General features: G+C 41.2%; 1 protein-coding gene across 1 annotated transcript in view; it reads left to right on the forward strand.

Moving 5' to 3' along the window:
• LOC124619777 overlaps window positions 1-17,447 on the forward strand; it is a 1,271,017-nt gene that overhangs the window by 1,200,074 nt on the left and 53,496 nt on the right. Inside the window, exon 5 of the mRNA XM_047146363.1 lies at window positions 6,747-6,987. Within this exon, the coding sequence (XP_047002319.1) occupies window positions 6,747-6,987 (241 nt within the window). The remainder of the gene's footprint in view (window positions 1-6,746; window positions 6,988-17,447) is intronic.

Consider the following 17,447-nt stretch of genomic DNA (forward strand, 5'->3'; position numbering starts at 1 on the left):
CTTAGCTTCTATTCTCTTCTTGTCCAAACTAGTTATCGTCCATGTTTCACTTCCATACATGGCTACACTCCACACAAATACTTTCAGAAACGACTTCCTGACACTTAAATCTATACTCGATGTTAACAAATTTCTCTTCTTGAGAAAAGCTTTCCTTGTCATTGCCAGTCTACATTTTATATCCTCTCTACTTCGACCATCATCAGTTATTTTACTTCCTAAATAGCAAAACTCCTTTACTACTTTAAGTGCCTCATTTCCTAATCTAATTCCCTCAGCATCACCCGACTTAATTTGACTACATTCCATTATCCTCGTTTTGCTTTTGTTGATGTTCATCTTATATCCTCCTTTCAAGACACTGTCCATTCCGTTCAACTGCTCTTCCAAGTCCTTTGCTGTCTCTGACAGAATTGCAATGTCATCGGCGAACCTCAAAGTTTTTATTTCTTCTCCATGGATTTTAATACCTACTCCGAATTTTTCTTTTGTTTCCTTTACTGCTTGGTCAATATACAGATTGAATAACATCACTCCTTTCCCAACCACTGCTTCCCTTTCATGCCCCTCGACTCTTATAACTGCCACCTGGTTTCTGTACAAATTGTAAATAGCCTTTCGCTCCCTGTATTTTACCCCTGCCACCTTCAGAATTTGAAAGAGAGTATTCCAGTTAACATTGTCAAAAGCTTTCTCTAAGTCTACAAATGCTAGAAAAGTAGGTTTGCCTATTCTTAATCTTTCTTCTAAGATAAGTCGTAAGGTCGGTATTGCCTCACGTGTTCCAACATTTCTACGGAATCCAAACTGATCTTCCCCGAGGTCAGCTTCTACCAGTTTTTCCACTCGTCTGTAAAGAATTCGCGTTAGTATTTTGCAGCTGTGACTTATTAAACTGATAGCTCGGTAATTTTCACATCTGTCAACACCTGCTTTCTTTGGGATTGGAATTATTATATTCTTCTTGAAGTCTGAGGGTATTTCGCCTGTCTCATACATCGTGCTCACCAGATGGTAGATTTTTGTCATGACCGGCTCTCCCAAGGCCATCATTAGTTCCAGTGGAATGATGTCTACTCCCGGGGCCTTGTTTCGACTCAGGTCTTTCAGTGCTCTGTCAAACTCTTCACGCAGTATCTTATCTCCCATTTCGTCTTCATCTACATCCTCTTCCATTTCCATAATATTGTCCTCAAGTACATCGCCCTTGTATAAACCCTCTATATACTCCTTCCACCTTTCTGCTTTCCCTTCTTTGCTTAGAACTGGGTTGCCATCTGAGCTCTTGATATTCATACAAGTGGTTCTCTTCTCTCCATGGCGAAGACATATCGCCAACAAAATAACATCGCACGTGTTGTTAATTGAACTGAATTTTCTCCTGGAAAAATTAACTCTGAAATGCAGGGCAACGTCATAAGCTCTGTGAGAAGGTCCATCTGATGTGGACGAGTGGCTCAAAGCGATTTGCGGACCGCGTCAGCCGTGGACAAACTACGCCATGGAGGACACTTCATAACTACAATTCGAAAACCTATAGCGTACGTAGAAATCGTCCCTGCCATCATTGTGTCACTCCACTGTCATACTCGGAGCTCAAAATTGCATCCCTAATGTCAGTGTTATCTTGGTAAACGAGAGGTGTTCTTAATGTAATCACTGAAGTGTGTTATTTAGTAAGTTGCATTATTCGTCAGTTTCACATTAATGTCAGTCCCGTTCAGGCAACGCAGCGTTGTAGTATGGATATCGTGTTGTTGATGCTGATACTGAAGTTGATCAATTTGCAGATCAACTGTAGTAGCGCTGGCATCGATATTCTCATTTGAGAGCGAATACGGCAGAGAATGTATTGTGAGAGGTAAAGGGCGAGAACGCACATTTTGTGGGCTACTTCTAGCGCGAAACAGCTAGGACAGGTTTTCCCAAAACGTGTTGCGTTGCACACTAGCGAATAAGTGCTCCGGGAAGAACTAGTAGTAACATGGCGTTTTTTGCGACATTGATACTATATGACTTATCTGTAGTATGATTTCTGTGTAGTTACTTACGATTTAAAATAGAAGTTGTCACTGAGTAAAATAAGTTTTTCTCATTTTTTAAAATTGTATTAACCTTAAAAATAAACACGATATTCCACCAAAGTAAGGGGTTCTCACTGTTTCGTCAGAGAACAATTTTGGGATAACCGGAATTAAACAACATATTTTTATTGAAACGGTGCTATGACGACTACAGATTTAGTTGTAACGTGACTTTCTTTTGTCGCTTTAAGTCGTGATTTGATTGAAAATCATGTGCAGGCCTTCTTCTTCTTGTATTAGTTGTGCTACGAAACAACAACTGCTCTCATTAAAGAAAGTGAAGTTGGTGGCACAAATGACTCCAGTGGCTTTTACGTGTGACCTGATTACTCGCATTCAGGTGTAATTAGATCGGTACGTCAACAAGGACTCAGTAGAAGCTTACATTACCGGTTTTAGGACAGTGTACAAATTAGATACTATTATCAGCTGTGAAGGCTTCCAGCCTAAGTAGAGCAGACTAGATCCCACATTAGACATCGATAACAGCCATTCTAACCTGTTTCGAGCGTGAACTCCGTCCTAAGCTTTTCATAGTCATACTATAAATGCCAAAGTAGCTCTGCATCTTACTTTTTTGCTACTAAACCATTGAACCGATTTCAATGAAATGTGGCGTGGGGGTACCTTGAACCCTGGGGGATGACCTGGACTACTTTAGATAGTACAAAAGAATCATCGCCTTCTAAGTGTGTCAGGTAGGGAATGGGACACCTTTTTTTACATCAATGAACGTAAATCACTTCAAAAATATATTAAATTTCTTATATAATGTACACAGTTACAAATTACGTTTCTGGGGTGAAATATTGTTGAGCTATTGTAATTACTAGCACAGCAAAAGGAGAAAGTGTTTTGATTTCGCAAATCTCAGTTATACCGGCGGATTTGCCTTTTGAATTGCTGTTCCCACTAAAAATTGCTTTTGGACTGACCATAAATAATACCCGAGAGGAAACACTCAAAGTTGTCACTGTGCATTTAGAAAAGAACCGTGCTTTCCTCGTAGGCAACTCCATGCTGTGTGCTCACGTTTATGCAGCCCCCAGAATCTGTATGTCTTTGAAAAGAAGGCAAGACGAAAATCGTTGTTTACAGAACTTCGCTAAGATCATGCAATAAATAGCTCACGAAAGTAAACTATTTTTTCCAAACATTTTAACTAATATATTCGACTTCAGCAAAATAATTGAAACACATTCTGTGTCTGTGAGATGTTTGTAAGTGCAGCTGCTGATACTGTGGGCTGTAATTATCGTCTGGTAGCTAAACTTGGTGGACTATCTAATGCGTTATTGAGGAACGAAACACAGTGGAAAAAAATTAATTCCATAATTAGCCGCCAGCTGCAAATCCGGCACTGCGAATGCAAGGTAGACAAATGGAAATGTATCCATATATAATATATTAGGAACTGGACATGGGCAGGAAAGGTAAAACAAGTGAGAAAGGCATAACGTCGATTTTATTACTATCCACCACTTATACAATTGTTTAATATGACGAGATCATTCATCCGTAAAACGACGTGATCAATAGTTGCTCGGTGGAGTTGCGGTGGACTCTGAGCAACGTCTTCTTGTATACTGGACTTCATACTATCTAGTGACCGAACATGTCTGTGTTAAATGCATTCTCTTACATGTCCCCCCCAGCGCCAGACGCCACATGGAATCAAATCAGGTGATCTTTTAGGCCATGCATCTGAAAAACATCTGGAGATAAAACGTTCGTGGAATGTTGCACTAAGCACTGGGCGAGTAACGTGAGGTGTTGCTTCAACTTGTAAGAAAACAGTGGTATTCACACACTTGAGCTCTTCCGGTACACCTGACAGACCCTCCGAGTGAATTCTCTTCAAAGAGGATAGGGCGGAGAATAAAGGTGCTTGTGAATCCATACCACACCGCCACATAATGCGAATGCAATGGTTCTTCATGCATAACACGTGGTTTAGCATCACCGCAGATTCGGGAGTTTTGCTTATTCACTGCACCCCGTAGTGTAAAATATGCTTCGTCTAACAACAGAATATTTCTCAGCCATATGTCATCAACGTCGACCCGTGTCAGAAACCGAAGAGCAAAGTCAGAACGTACCTGTGAATCGCGAGGTTTCAGTTGCTGCACCACCTGGATCTTGTACAGATACCACTTTAAAACAGACTGCAAAATTTTCCCTACTGTTTGACCATGGGACGGACAATTCCCGTGACACTGCACGAGCACTAACGCTAACGTGGCACGTCCTGCTTGGTTAGTTACAGCAACAGCAACCTGGTCAGTGACTTCCATCGGGATAAGACGCCTTCCTCTTCCATGTGCCACATCACTCGCTCGTGTTTTCGAATTTCATCCTTATCTTCTTTAAGCCATTCAATGACATCAGACCTCTTCTCCGACCTTTCAGTCGGAGGTATTACCTCAATGCAGCACTGTAATTACCTCCGTTCACATAAAACCGTTTCACTAACTGCGCACGGTCTCTTTTCTCGATAGCCGCACTGTTCACTCACGTGAAGGCTTGTCAAACGAGAGCTTGGATGTCATACCTCCATATGAACAGTGTACAGTGAACATGGTGGCCAAATCTGGATCAATTAATTTTTTTTTTTTTTCCCTGGAAAATCGGTACCGCTTTAATGCACTAGAATATCTACCAAGCGTCGCTGCCATGCGATAGTTACAGCCCACAATGTACGTGAGTAGCTGGAATTTAATTATAACCATCTGGCATATCCTAGCACTAAATACATTTATAAGTATTCGTTTAAGTAACTGCAATAAACTCCGATATTTGTGAATTACTAACTTACTTGACATCGCTCAATATAACGAAATTGCTGGTGCAATATGACAGTCGTGGGTAACAGCTACTTCACTGTAAATAGTGTACTATCTCTGGTATCAGACGCCGCAAATCTGGGTCTAGAGAGACCTAATCAATTGCATCCGAACATAGTCATCTATAGAGAAAGGGTGGTCTCACATTGACAAACTTGCTATCATCGACCATAGACATGGTGTATCAAGAAACCTGACTCATCACTCTACAAGACTCGTAACCAGGAACACCAGAAATCCTATTAAAAACCCTTGCAGGAGGGTCGTGGCGTCAATCGTTTGAAAAGGAACCGAAGAGGGACGTGACACTGTGTAACAACATAGGATGCCTTACTTTCAAGTTCAGACGAAGTCTACATCCAGCCCTGGATGAGAAATAGCTAATGCTGGTTGGGTAATGTTTCTAAGCGGAGCAACAAAATTAAGCATCACTTTTTCTAAACATCGTAATTGTCTCGAATTCCGACGCATAAGTCGGAAACTTGGGCCAAAGTTGCCTACAGTCTTCCTCTGAAATGGTGCAAAAGCGTGGCACCCAGCGACTTCGCACTTGGCTCAGCCCACTTTTTTCGGGTGACACACAAACCTCCACATGTCAGTCACTCAGATCGGTAGCATAAATTGTATGTCGATAGAGTACCAAGCAAAATATCGATTTAGTTCGTGGTGTGTTCGGTCGTCCAGTAGAACATGCGTAAATGGTAATTAAAAAGAACACCACAGCTACGGAGTATTGTAAAAGCGCATATGTGACGTTCAAATATCAATGTCTACGGTAGGTGAGTGGGAAGAACGTCAGATCGTCGTACTAAAGATCTCGACTTCGATACCCACTTAACAGCTTACGCGCGAAACTGTTATATGGGAGAGCATTTTTCTAAGATGTAAAAAGGACGTTTCGGGGTTAGTAGCAATGTTCTTTTAGCAGGCTGCCTTCGGTTCGCAGTTGAAAGTAGCAACCATATAGCGTATATTTGTATAGATAACACCACACCTATTTATACAAATGTACTCGATATGTTTGCTGCTTTCAACTACGAAACGAAGGCAGACTGCCAAAAGAACATTGCTCCGAACCGTCCATTTTACATGTGAGAAAAATGTTCTCCCATTTAACAATGTCACTTTTAAGCTGTTAAAAATATCGTATTTAGTGGGTTTCGAAGTCGGGATCTTTAGTACGACGATATGACGCTCTAACACCTTCTTTATTATTTTTTTTCAGCAACGGGGGATATTAATATTTGCACATCACGATGCGCTTTTGCGATAATTCCTAGTCCTGGTGTTCTTTCTAATTGCTACCGATCAGAGTGTCTGTCATCTAGAGGTTTGACTGTGAGCCCGAGGGTAACATCGGAGGGCGCCACGGTTTTGCATCATTACAGAGTAAGATTGTTGGCACCTTCCAGCCGAATTTCGTCGGCCGGCCGTTGTGGCCGTGCGGTTCTAGGCGCATCAGTCTGGAGCCGGGCGACCGCTACGTTCGCAGGTTCGAATCCTGCCTCGGGCATGGATGTGTGTGATGTCCTTAGGTTAGTTAGGTTTAAGTAGTTCTAAGTTCTAGGGGACTGATGACCTCAGAAGTTAAGTCCCATAGTGCTCAGAGCCATTTGAACCAAATTTCGTAGGGGTGGAAGACATCCACGAAGTTTAGAAAAAAGTGATCCTATAATTTTTTCCGCAGTTTTTATGGCTACAAACATTTCGCCCATTTTGGCTCCCATATAATCCCTTGTAAAACTACATTTCTGCAGGTTTTAGGCCACACACTGAACAATCTGGTTACCTGAGGTCCCGGCGTGCTGTGTGCCGGCAGGTGTCTGGGAACGGGTGGCGCGTGCTGTCGGCGGACTCGCTGCAGACAAGCGTCATGTCGCTGAGCGTGCGCCTGCGCTCGGCCCACTTCTCGGACCCGGCCGGCGTGTTCGCCGCCCCCGGAGGTCGACTGTCCGCCACGCTGACGTGTCGCGCCGAGCTGGCCGGCATCTACCAGCAGGAGGCCGCGCTGCAGCTGGCGCCGCCCCCACCCGCGCAGGCCGAGCCCGTGCCGCAGAGGGGTAAGCTGTCTCATTCCGAGTAGCCACACCCCCACTGATTAGAAGTATTGTAGCTTTCCTTTGTATCTCCTAATATTCTCTCTGTCCTGTCTTTCTTTCCATTACGTTCTTTCTTCTCACTTCAGTTTTCTCTTTTCTTACTGTCGTCCTATTCTCTGCTCTTCTCATCTCTCCCTCGCCTCAGATATAGTCGAATCCCATCATCTTCTTTTCTCTTCGTACACTATCTTTTCGCTCCTCTCTTCCCCTCCTCTCTTTTCCTCTATCCCTTCCCTGGTCTAACTTCTTGTCTTCACTCCTCTCTTATTTCCTCCTCTTATTTACTCTAATCCTCCTGTCACCTGTCTTCTCTTTTCCCTCAAACACTCAACTCCTTCCTTTTCTCTATTGACTTCTCCACTTTCCTCTAATCCTCTCCACTCTTATTCCTTTTCTCTATCCATCTACTCATCGATTCTCTGTACTGTCCTACAATCCTCTCCGTCTCTATTCTTTTCTCCCCTCGACCTCCTCTGTAACCCTCTACTCCTCTTTCACATGTTTTATTTCCTCCTCTACTCCTGGCTTTAATTTTCTCTCATTCTATTTTCCTCTCACCTCTGTTGTTTACTCCATTCCCCTTCTTTTTTGTATCCCTCCTATGGTCCTAATAAAAGAAAGTCAGTCAAACACTATCCATAAACTTCACATACCAACAACCCTACCACGTCATACACCATTCTCTTGTTTATTTACAATCAACTATCTCTCCCTTTAAATTCCACATATTTTATAAACACTTCATGATGTGCATCTCTACAAATAAAAACTCTCTTTTTACTGAACACTTTGATTATGTCAAACAATATTGTTTAAAGAGACTTTCATCAGAGTGCAGATGAGGTGCGAAACTCCTAACACATCGTCTTATACTGAAATGTTGTGAATGCATAGTTGTTGCTGGTACATGTTTGTACCAAGGGTTTCTAAACTTAAATGAGCGTTTTGAAGATGAAGTGCAGAAGGGGACTAAATATAACTTTAGATTTATGGTTTGTGGCGAATCTCAGGACAGCGCACATAACCACATCACTTAGCATATTATTAGTTCGCTAATACTCCGATCTTACTGCCTCTTCGTATACTACTATAATTTCATCGCAATTGCAAAAAGCCTGTAGGTAGTTCAGCATTTAACATACACTCATTTTTAAGGTATTAAGTATAGAATGATTCTGGGCTGCACATCATTGTAAAATTTGATCAGATTACTGTCAGAGTAACTAGGGAACAAGAGCATACTGATATGCTAATGAATTTCGGCGAAGCTACTGCACTATCAAAGTGATGTGCAACAAATGTGCGACTATTGGAATGGACCACCGAAATAACGAATGTCCTAATAGCACGAACAGAGAAGCAACAAGTGCTTGTTAATAGCAAAGAAAGTGTAGGAAACTATCAAGGTTGTAACCCTATTGTGATAATTTCAGATTGTGAATAATTAATGTAAATATTTAGTCTCTAGTCATGTCTATTTCTTCGACCTGCTGAAATGTTCTGTTATCAGCCAACTGTAAATGCATGTGTGTGTGTGTGTGTGTGTGTGTGTGTGTGTGTGTGTGTGTGTGTGTGTGTTCGTGTACGAGCGCGCGCGTGCGTACGTGAGTTTGCAGCAGTGAAGTGTTAAACTGTGACAATACACTACCACAAATTCCTCAAGTAAGTCTAGGAAATCTGCCAAGTCTAAAATATCTCCTTTTCACCCAAATCTGTTATGTCAGGTCCACACGCGCATCACTTACTACCACAACGGGTATTTATTGTATTATATTTATTTCTTCAGAATACCGATATTTCACATCAATCGTCGTCACGACCATTCATCTCTAGTATATAGTCAAGGATATCATCTAATAGTAACACCGTCGAATAACACGAGAGTATCTGTAGAGATTAATATCTGTGTAAATGCAACTTTTCGTCATTAGAGAAATGCAGAAATTTTTTAGCACATGTTTCTCCTTTACTAAGACGCAGTTGTTAAATTATTAAGTTGTGCGGCCTGGAGGGTATAAATCCGTCCATGCATGGCGCACATTGTTGAAATAGCAATAAAGATTAGTAACAGATTGATCTTTCACAGCAGCAGTCTGATACCTAAACGCAAACTTTCACATGGTCGTTGTTATCCTCTGTATGAGAGTATTGGAGTTACGGATCCGTGGTTGGAAAAAGATGATATAAAACAACTGAAATCGGACACCACGATATTGTTTAACGATAGTGCGAAATCACATGTTTCAGTTGTCATGTGAATTGATTCATTACATACACATGATACGCAACACAGTGCAACGCTTTGAGTGAACATGAAGCTATAGCTTCACCGATTCGAATGGGCCGGCTGGGGTGGCCGAGTGGTTCGAGCGCTACAGTCTGGAACTGCACGACCGCTACGGTCGCAGGTTCGAATCTTGCCTCGGGCATGGATGTGTGTGATGTCTTTAGGTTAGTTAGGTTTAAGTAGTTCTACGTTCTAGGGACTGATGACCTCAGAAGTTAAGTCACATAGTGCTCAGAGCCATTTGAACCATGATTCGAATGGAGGACGTGAGGATGCCGGAGATAGTTGGATAGTGCGAAACGTCGAAATGCCACACCAACTGTAGTCGAAATTCTTGGCGGTGTGCGGCTCAAATGCAATGTTGCCTCCAGCCGTAGTGAAATGCTGCTAATAGTTTGACCAACATGGCTGACGCTGATCGGGAAAGAAGGCTGTCGACAACAACTACAGGCCAAAATGCCCAGGCAATCGTGGAATCACTGTGTACGTTTTTCAGCAGGTACGTATCTTAATGCACAGTAACCATTCCATCGTCCTAGGTCGTCTGCAGCGCCGAATAATGTGCTAAGTCTGGATTCCATAACGACTGCCCCCTGCCCACAAAGGTACAAGACTTAACCAGTCCCTGCACTTCCACGAGCGTTGCTCCGTGGAAGACAACGGCTTGCTAAGCCTCATCATTACCGGCGAGCTCGAAGCATCCGCCACACAGCTGATCTTGCTCCGTGCGATTCCACTGTTTTCGTCAAGCTGAAGGAACGTCTGCGGGGAAGAGATTTGTCAAATAAGAGGACGCTCACACAGCCGTTCTCGAATGGTTCCGTGACCGAGGAGCGGATTTCTATCGTCGAGGAACTGAATGACTAGTAGGACTTTCCAGCTGTTGTTTACAGAGCCTTGGTGAATATATCTGCCAGTCACATATAATCACCAAAGAAAAGCTTGCATGACACGGGAATTGTTCTGCTAGTGGTTTCATGAGGAGTTCGTGCCATCGATCAAAAAGTCCCTCAAGAAGAATATTTCTCAGAAAGCTTTGTCGGTGATGGGTAAATGCCCCGGACATCCAGATGAAGGTGAACTTAAATCCGAAGATGGTTTGATAAAAGACATGATTCTTCCCCAAATGTAACCCCTTTGCTACAACCTGTGGATCAGAATATTACCCTGACTATAGTGTAATTAGCAAAAAAAAAAGTATTATTCACTCATTAAAGTAAAAAAGTGTTAAAGGCGTTCAACCTCGCTAAGGCTTCGGAAAGTGATTCAAATAAAGTGTTGGTTTCTGCATGGGACAAACTGTGTCCCGATCTTCTTGTATTAACGTAGCACAAAAAATGTTTTCAAGAAGGTAAAGGGAATGAGGAAGATGTCAAACCTATTAACGACGATGAAATCATGCAGTTCCAAGAGACAACTGTTGATATTTGTTTAAATGAGTCTTCAACACTGTCTGTTAGCCGTGTAAATGACTGATTATTCGGAAACGAAGACGAAAATTGGCAGCTGATGAGTGATAACGAGATTATCCAAGACGTGTTAACTACATATGACAATGAAGAACAATAGGAAACTTTGCCAGTACTTTTGCCAGTGCCTTTAACACATTTTTTTACGTGGGCTGAGGAAAACGACGTAGAAGCAGCTGATGTTCTAGTTTTAAGGAGCCTGAAAGAGAAAGGTTTGAAAATTTCTTTGATCTCCAAAAAGCGAACGAAGATTGACGACTACATATCACAGAACAAGACGACTGATGAAGATCGTCGTAAAATCGATTACTACGTTAAGAGAAAAATTAATATGTTTGTTGCATAAATATGTACCTAAAGTATTGTTAAAATATGATTTGAGCAATACACAGTATTTCTGTTTTGTTTTGTTTCGTGTGCTGGTTAAGTTTTTTAACTTTTTCTTTTTTTTTTGCATCATCTGTTTTCTGACTGGTTTGATGTGGCTGGCCACGAATTTCTCTCGTGCGATGACCGATTCGTCTCAGAGTAGCACTTGCAACCGACGTCCTCAATTATTTGTTGGATGTATTCCAATTTCTGACTTCCTGTACAGTTTTTGCCCCCTACAGTTCCCTCTAGTACCATGGAAGTCATTCCCTTGTGTCTTAACAGATGTCCTATCATCCTGTCCCTTCTCCTTATCAGTGTTTTCCACGTATTCTTTTCCTCTGCGATTCTGCGCCGAACCTCCTCATTCCTTACCTTATCAGTCCACCTAATTTTCAACATTCGTCTGTAGCACCACATCTCAAATGCTTACATTATCTTCTGTTCCGGTTTTCCCACAGTCCATGTTTCGCTACCATACAATGCTGTACTCCTGACGTACACTCAGAAATTTCTTCGTCAGATTAAGGCCGATATTTGATATTAGTAGACTTCTCTTGGCCAGAAACGCCCCTTTTCCAATTGCTAGTGTGTTTCTGAAGTCCTCCTTGTTCCGTCAGCCATTGGTTATTTTACTTCCTAGGTAGCAGAATTCCTTAACTTCACCTACTTCGTGACCAACAATACTGATATTAAGTTTCTCGCTGTTCTCGTTTCTACTACTTCTCATTACCTTCGTCTTTCTACGATTTAGTCTCAGTTCATTCTCTGTACTCATTATACTGTTCATTCCGTTCAGCAGATCATGTAATTCTTCTTCACTTTCACTCAGGATAGCAATAACATCAGCCAATGGTATCACTGATATCCTTTCACCTTCAATTTTAATTCCACTTCAGAACCTTTCCTTTATTTCCATCCCTGCGTTAGGATGACACACAAAATAGTGAAGCGTTCCATATTTTAGCCGCGCCGAGTGGCCGAGCGGTTTGGGGCACCATGTCACGAATTGCGCGGCCCCTCCCGCCGGAGGTACGAGTCCTCCCTCGGGTATGGGTGTGTGTGTTGTTCTTAGCATAAGTTAGTTTAAGTAAGCCTAGGGACCGATGACCTCAGCAGTTTAGTCCCTCAGGAATTTATTTCCATAATTGCTTCCTGGATGTACAGGTTGAACAGTGAGGGCGAAAGGCTAGATCCATGTCTTACACCCTTTTTAATACGAGTTCTTCGTTCTTGGTTGCCCACTCTCATGATTCCCTCTTGGCTGGTGTACATATTGTATATGATCCGTCTCTCCTTTTAGCTTACCCCTCATTTTTTCTGAATTTCGAACATTTTGCACCATTTTGTATTGTCGAATGCTTTTTTCCAGGTCGACAAATCCTATGAACGTGTCTTGACTTTTCTTTTGTCTTGGTTCCATTATTAAGAGCAATGCCTTTCTCGTGTCTTTACACTGCCTAAAACCATACCGAGCGCTTCCTCAATTTTCTTTTCCATTTTCCTGTATATCATTTTTGTAAGCAACTTGGATGCATGAGCTGTTAAGCTGATTGGGCGACAATTGTCGTACTTGTCAACTCATGCCAACTTCGGAATTTTGTGCATGATGCTTTTCCGAAAGTCAGATGGTATGTCGCCAGACTCATACATTCTACAAATCTACGTGAATAGGCGTTTTGTCGCCACTTCCCCCAATGATTTTAGAAATTGCGATGGAATGTTATCTATCCCTTCTGCCTTATTTGATCTTAAGTCCTCGAAAGCTCTTTTAAATTCTGATTCTATTACTGGATCTCATATCTCTTCTGAATCGACTCCTATCACATCTGAGAAATCTTTCCCGTCATAGAGGCTTCCAGTGTATTCTTTCCACCTATCCGTTCTCTCCTTTGCATTTAACAGTGAAATTCCCGTTGCACTCTTAATGTTATCACCCTTACTTTAGATGTCACCGAAGGTTGTTTCGACTTAAGTGTATGCTGAGTCTGTCCTTCCGACAATCATTTACATTTCGACGTCTTTACATTTTTCCTGCAGCCATTTCATCTTAGCTTCCCTGCACTTCCTATTTATTTCATTCCTCAGCGATTTGTATTTCTGTATTCCTGAGTTTCCCGGAAAATTTTTGTACTTCCTCCTTTCATCGAGTAACTGAAGTATTTCTTCTTTTACCATGGTTTCTTCGCAGTTACCTTCTATGTACCTATGTTTTCCTTCCCACCTTCTGTGATGGCCCTTTTTAGAGATGTCCATTCCTCTTCTACTGTACTGCCTACTGGGCTATTCATTATTGCTGTATCTATAGCCTTAGAGAACTTCAATGATATCTCGTCATTCCTTAGTACTTCCGTATCCCACTTCTTTGCGTGTTGATCCTTCCTGAATAATGTCTTATACTTCAGCCTACTCTTCATCACTACTATATTGTGATCAGAGTCTATATATGCTCCTGCGTACGCCTTACGATCCATTATATGATTTCGAAATCTCTGTCTGACCGTGATGTAATCTAGCTGAAATCTTCCCGTATCATCAGCCCTTTTCCAAGTATACCTCCTCCTCTTGTGATTCCTGAACAGAGTATTCGCTATTACCAGCTGAAATTTGTTACAGAACTCAATTTGTCTTTCTCCTCTCTCATTCCTTGCCCCAAGCCCATATTCTCCTATTCTCCTGTAACTTTTTCTTCTACTCCTTCCCTTACAACCGCCTTCCAGTCTCCCACGACTATTAGATTTTCATGTCCCTTTACATACTGTATCACCCTTTCAATATCCTCATACACTTTCTCTATCTGTTCATGTTAGCTTGCGACGTCGGCATATATACCGGAACTATCGTCGTCGGTGCTGGTTTGCTGTCGATTCTGATAAGAACAACCCTATCACTGAACTGTTCACAGTAACGCACTCTCTGCCCTACCTTCCTATTCATAACGAATCCTTCTTCCGTTATACCATTTGCGGAAGCTGTTGATATTACACTATACTCATCTGACCAGAAATCCTTGTTTTTTCCACTTGAGTTTACTGACCCTTACTATATCTAGTTGAGCGTTTGCATTTCCCTTTTCAGAGTTTCTAGTTTCCCTACCACGTTCTAGCCTCTGACAACCCTCGGCCTGACACGTAGGCCGTTATCCTTTCTTTTTCTCATGGTAACCTCCATGTTTTAATATAAAAAACAACATTTTTCATTGAAAATCCAGTAATTTGACAATTTCTATCATCCGACATAACCCGGCCCTATATGTTTTGGACTACAGAGACCCCACTGTATTGAAAAATGTGTGTGGACATAATAAAGCGCATGTGGAAGCTGTGAAGATTAAAATAGAAGAAAAATACGGAATACCGTACTAGTGTAAGTAATTCTTATATCAAGGAAGAAAATTAGAGATTTGCGTTACTTCGAAACTCAGTCAATGACGACTCATTGGTTATCTACTCTAGTGGCATACATTTGGGCTTCGGAGAACTACTGCAGATGTTTAAAAGAGTATCTGCGAATTTCCTGAGGATACAGTAGGGACGGCTACGTTGAAATTACAGAACAGAGTTTCGCAGTCAACATATCTAGGAAAACATTGATTGCAAGGTTGTTCCATTGCTACAGTTAAGTGAGTATATGTGGACTAATATTGTGAACATTTATTCTTGACTGTTATATCATACACGTTACTACTTAAGAGAATGTTTTGAAAAAAAAAAAAAAAGAAAATATAAAAGGAAATAGAATGAATGAAGTTGAAATTACAAAGAAGTCAGTCTCTTTCTTTACTTAATTATTGACTTTGGGACAATCGGTGACACTTTCAGATGCACAGGTTCACTTAACATTTTTTTTGTTGCTAAATTACGTTACAACAGTGGATACACAAAACAACAACATTGCTGTATTGTAATTGTCCAGTATTTTTGAATGCTATTAGGTTCATCAGAAGATGGGGTCGATAAGGCCGAAATCAATACTACAACAAGAAATCTAAAGCATGGCCATGCAGCCATAGGTTGTTTTATGTATAATTTCATCTCAACACAGGGGCACATTCCTGCTATATATCACAAGGAAAAGTTTAAATATAAATACAGTTGTTCATAAATATTATCATACTGTAAATCCGCTAGAAGTCTGACTCTGAAGAAAAAAGTTGTGGGCACTGCTGTTCTGAGAGGGTACTTATGAATTTTAGAAGAGGTAAACGATGGTCTGCAAGATCGAATGTTGAGGAACGGGGGAACAGTGGAACAAAAAATCGTCATGGTAAACACGAGAAAGTATTGTGCATGGTATTCAAAACGATATCGGGTACCTTCGAATTCATGCAAGTGTTGCCTAGAAGAATTAGCTGTGCATATTAGACGTAGTCAACAGTCATTCACTGCTGCCACGGAAAATCGTAAACACGCGGACAAACTGCGACCATCAGATCCCTTGTGCAGCACTGAATGCTATGTTGTGAATTCAAGAGTAACAAATAAGAATGTGGCTTAGAAGAATTGAACAGACTTTTATATTATAGCGCAGTCAGAAATAGAAGCATGTTATAGTAAATATCAAGTACGAACATGTACACGCTGTCACTTAAGACAGTACTAGAACAGAACTGAAGGAAGTGCCAGAAGCATCACTGACTGAAGTACTTCATTGTCAGAGATATTGTTGTGCGATCATGTCTTTACTCTACAGTTGCCCTACCTACTCATACTTCACCTGACGCATCAATGTTTCCATAAACAATGTCATTGAAACATAATTGTAGATCACTCCATTAAAAACACTGTGGCTTGCAAGTGAGAAAACTGTCATGATTGCTGATTTCACCCGCTATTTGGATATCCGGGAGAGTATTGCGAAGAGGTAAGTGACATGAGAAAAACATCGAACAACCAACGACAGTGTAACATTGTACGAGTCGGAACGTGGAATGTTACAGTTGTGAATATAGAAAGGTAGCTATAAAAATTTAAAAGGGAAATGCAAAGGCCCAGTCTAGATATACTGAGGACAGTTTGGTCATCTGGAAAGAAGATAACATTTCTGATCAGACAAACTTAAGGTAATATCAACAGCAACCGAAATTGATGTAACGGGAGTGCGATTGGTTTTTTGTAGGAGGGTACGTTAGAGCATGAGTTACTTTGAACAGCTTAGAGGGAGGGTTATTCTCATCAGAGCTCATAGCAAACCAAGGCCAACAACAACAATACCGGTGTACGAGTTGATGTCACAAACAGAAGCTTAAGAAACAGTGTGTATATGGGCAATGAACGGGTAACTCGAGTATCAATAATCAAGGGTGACTGGAGAGCTGCCATAGGGGATGAGTTGCAGAAACTATTAGGGAGAATAAGCGCTCGGTAGTAGGAATAAGGGAGGACAAAAATGAACAGAGATCTGCAGTAAACCTCAGCTGGTAACTCCGAACACATAGTTGAAATATCACAAGAGGGAAATATACTTCTAAAAGGGACACGGAAAGAAACTAACTGGATTACATCATGTTGAGACAGCGGTTCAGATATTCAGATATTGTATCGTGAAACGTATGCCCGAACATGCAATGAATCAGATCACAATATGGGAATGATGAAGAGTAATTTGAATTTTGAGAAATTTTTCGGTAAGTTTCAGTGTAGAAAAAAGTGGTATACTGAAGAAATGACGAATGACGAAAAACTTACGGCTGTAGTTTTGTAGGACCGGAATGAACTACTCTAAAGCAGAAAACACAGAAGTTAGACAGAACATATACGCACAAAGAGGTTACTCCGAAGAAATTTTAGGTAACAGAATAAATACTTGAACTGATCAAGAAAAGAAGAAAGGACCAACCTGTTCAGGAAAAGACGAGAAGACAGCAACATGAGTCACTTAGGAAAAATGGATACTAGAAGAATTGAGAAAGCAAAAAGGAAATGGCCGTCGGAAGAACAGCTTCAGCATATAATAAACTCAAACCAACGTTTCGTGAAATGAGAAGCAAAAATGCCAAAATTACTATTACAGAGGTACATAAGGGGGAGGAAATGTCTAATGACGTGATAGAAGAAGAAATGAAGTTGATATAAAAGAAATGAAGTATCCAATTTAGAGATCAATAGAGCCTGTCAGGCTTCAAGTCAAATAAGGCAGAATGCAGAGGTAATATCCCTTCGGAATTTCTGAAATCATTGCGTAATCGGCAATCAAACGACTATTCAAACTGGTGCGTAGAATCTCCTTACGCCAGACTGTCATCATGGGAAAATCGTTCGAAAATATAAAATGGTTCAACGTATTCCAAAGTTCTG

This window comes from Schistocerca americana, chromosome 6 (genome assembly GCF_021461395.2).
Source record: "Schistocerca americana isolate TAMUIC-IGC-003095 chromosome 6, iqSchAmer2.1, whole genome shotgun sequence".
NCBI lineage: Eukaryota > Metazoa > Arthropoda > Insecta > Orthoptera > Acrididae > Schistocerca > Schistocerca americana.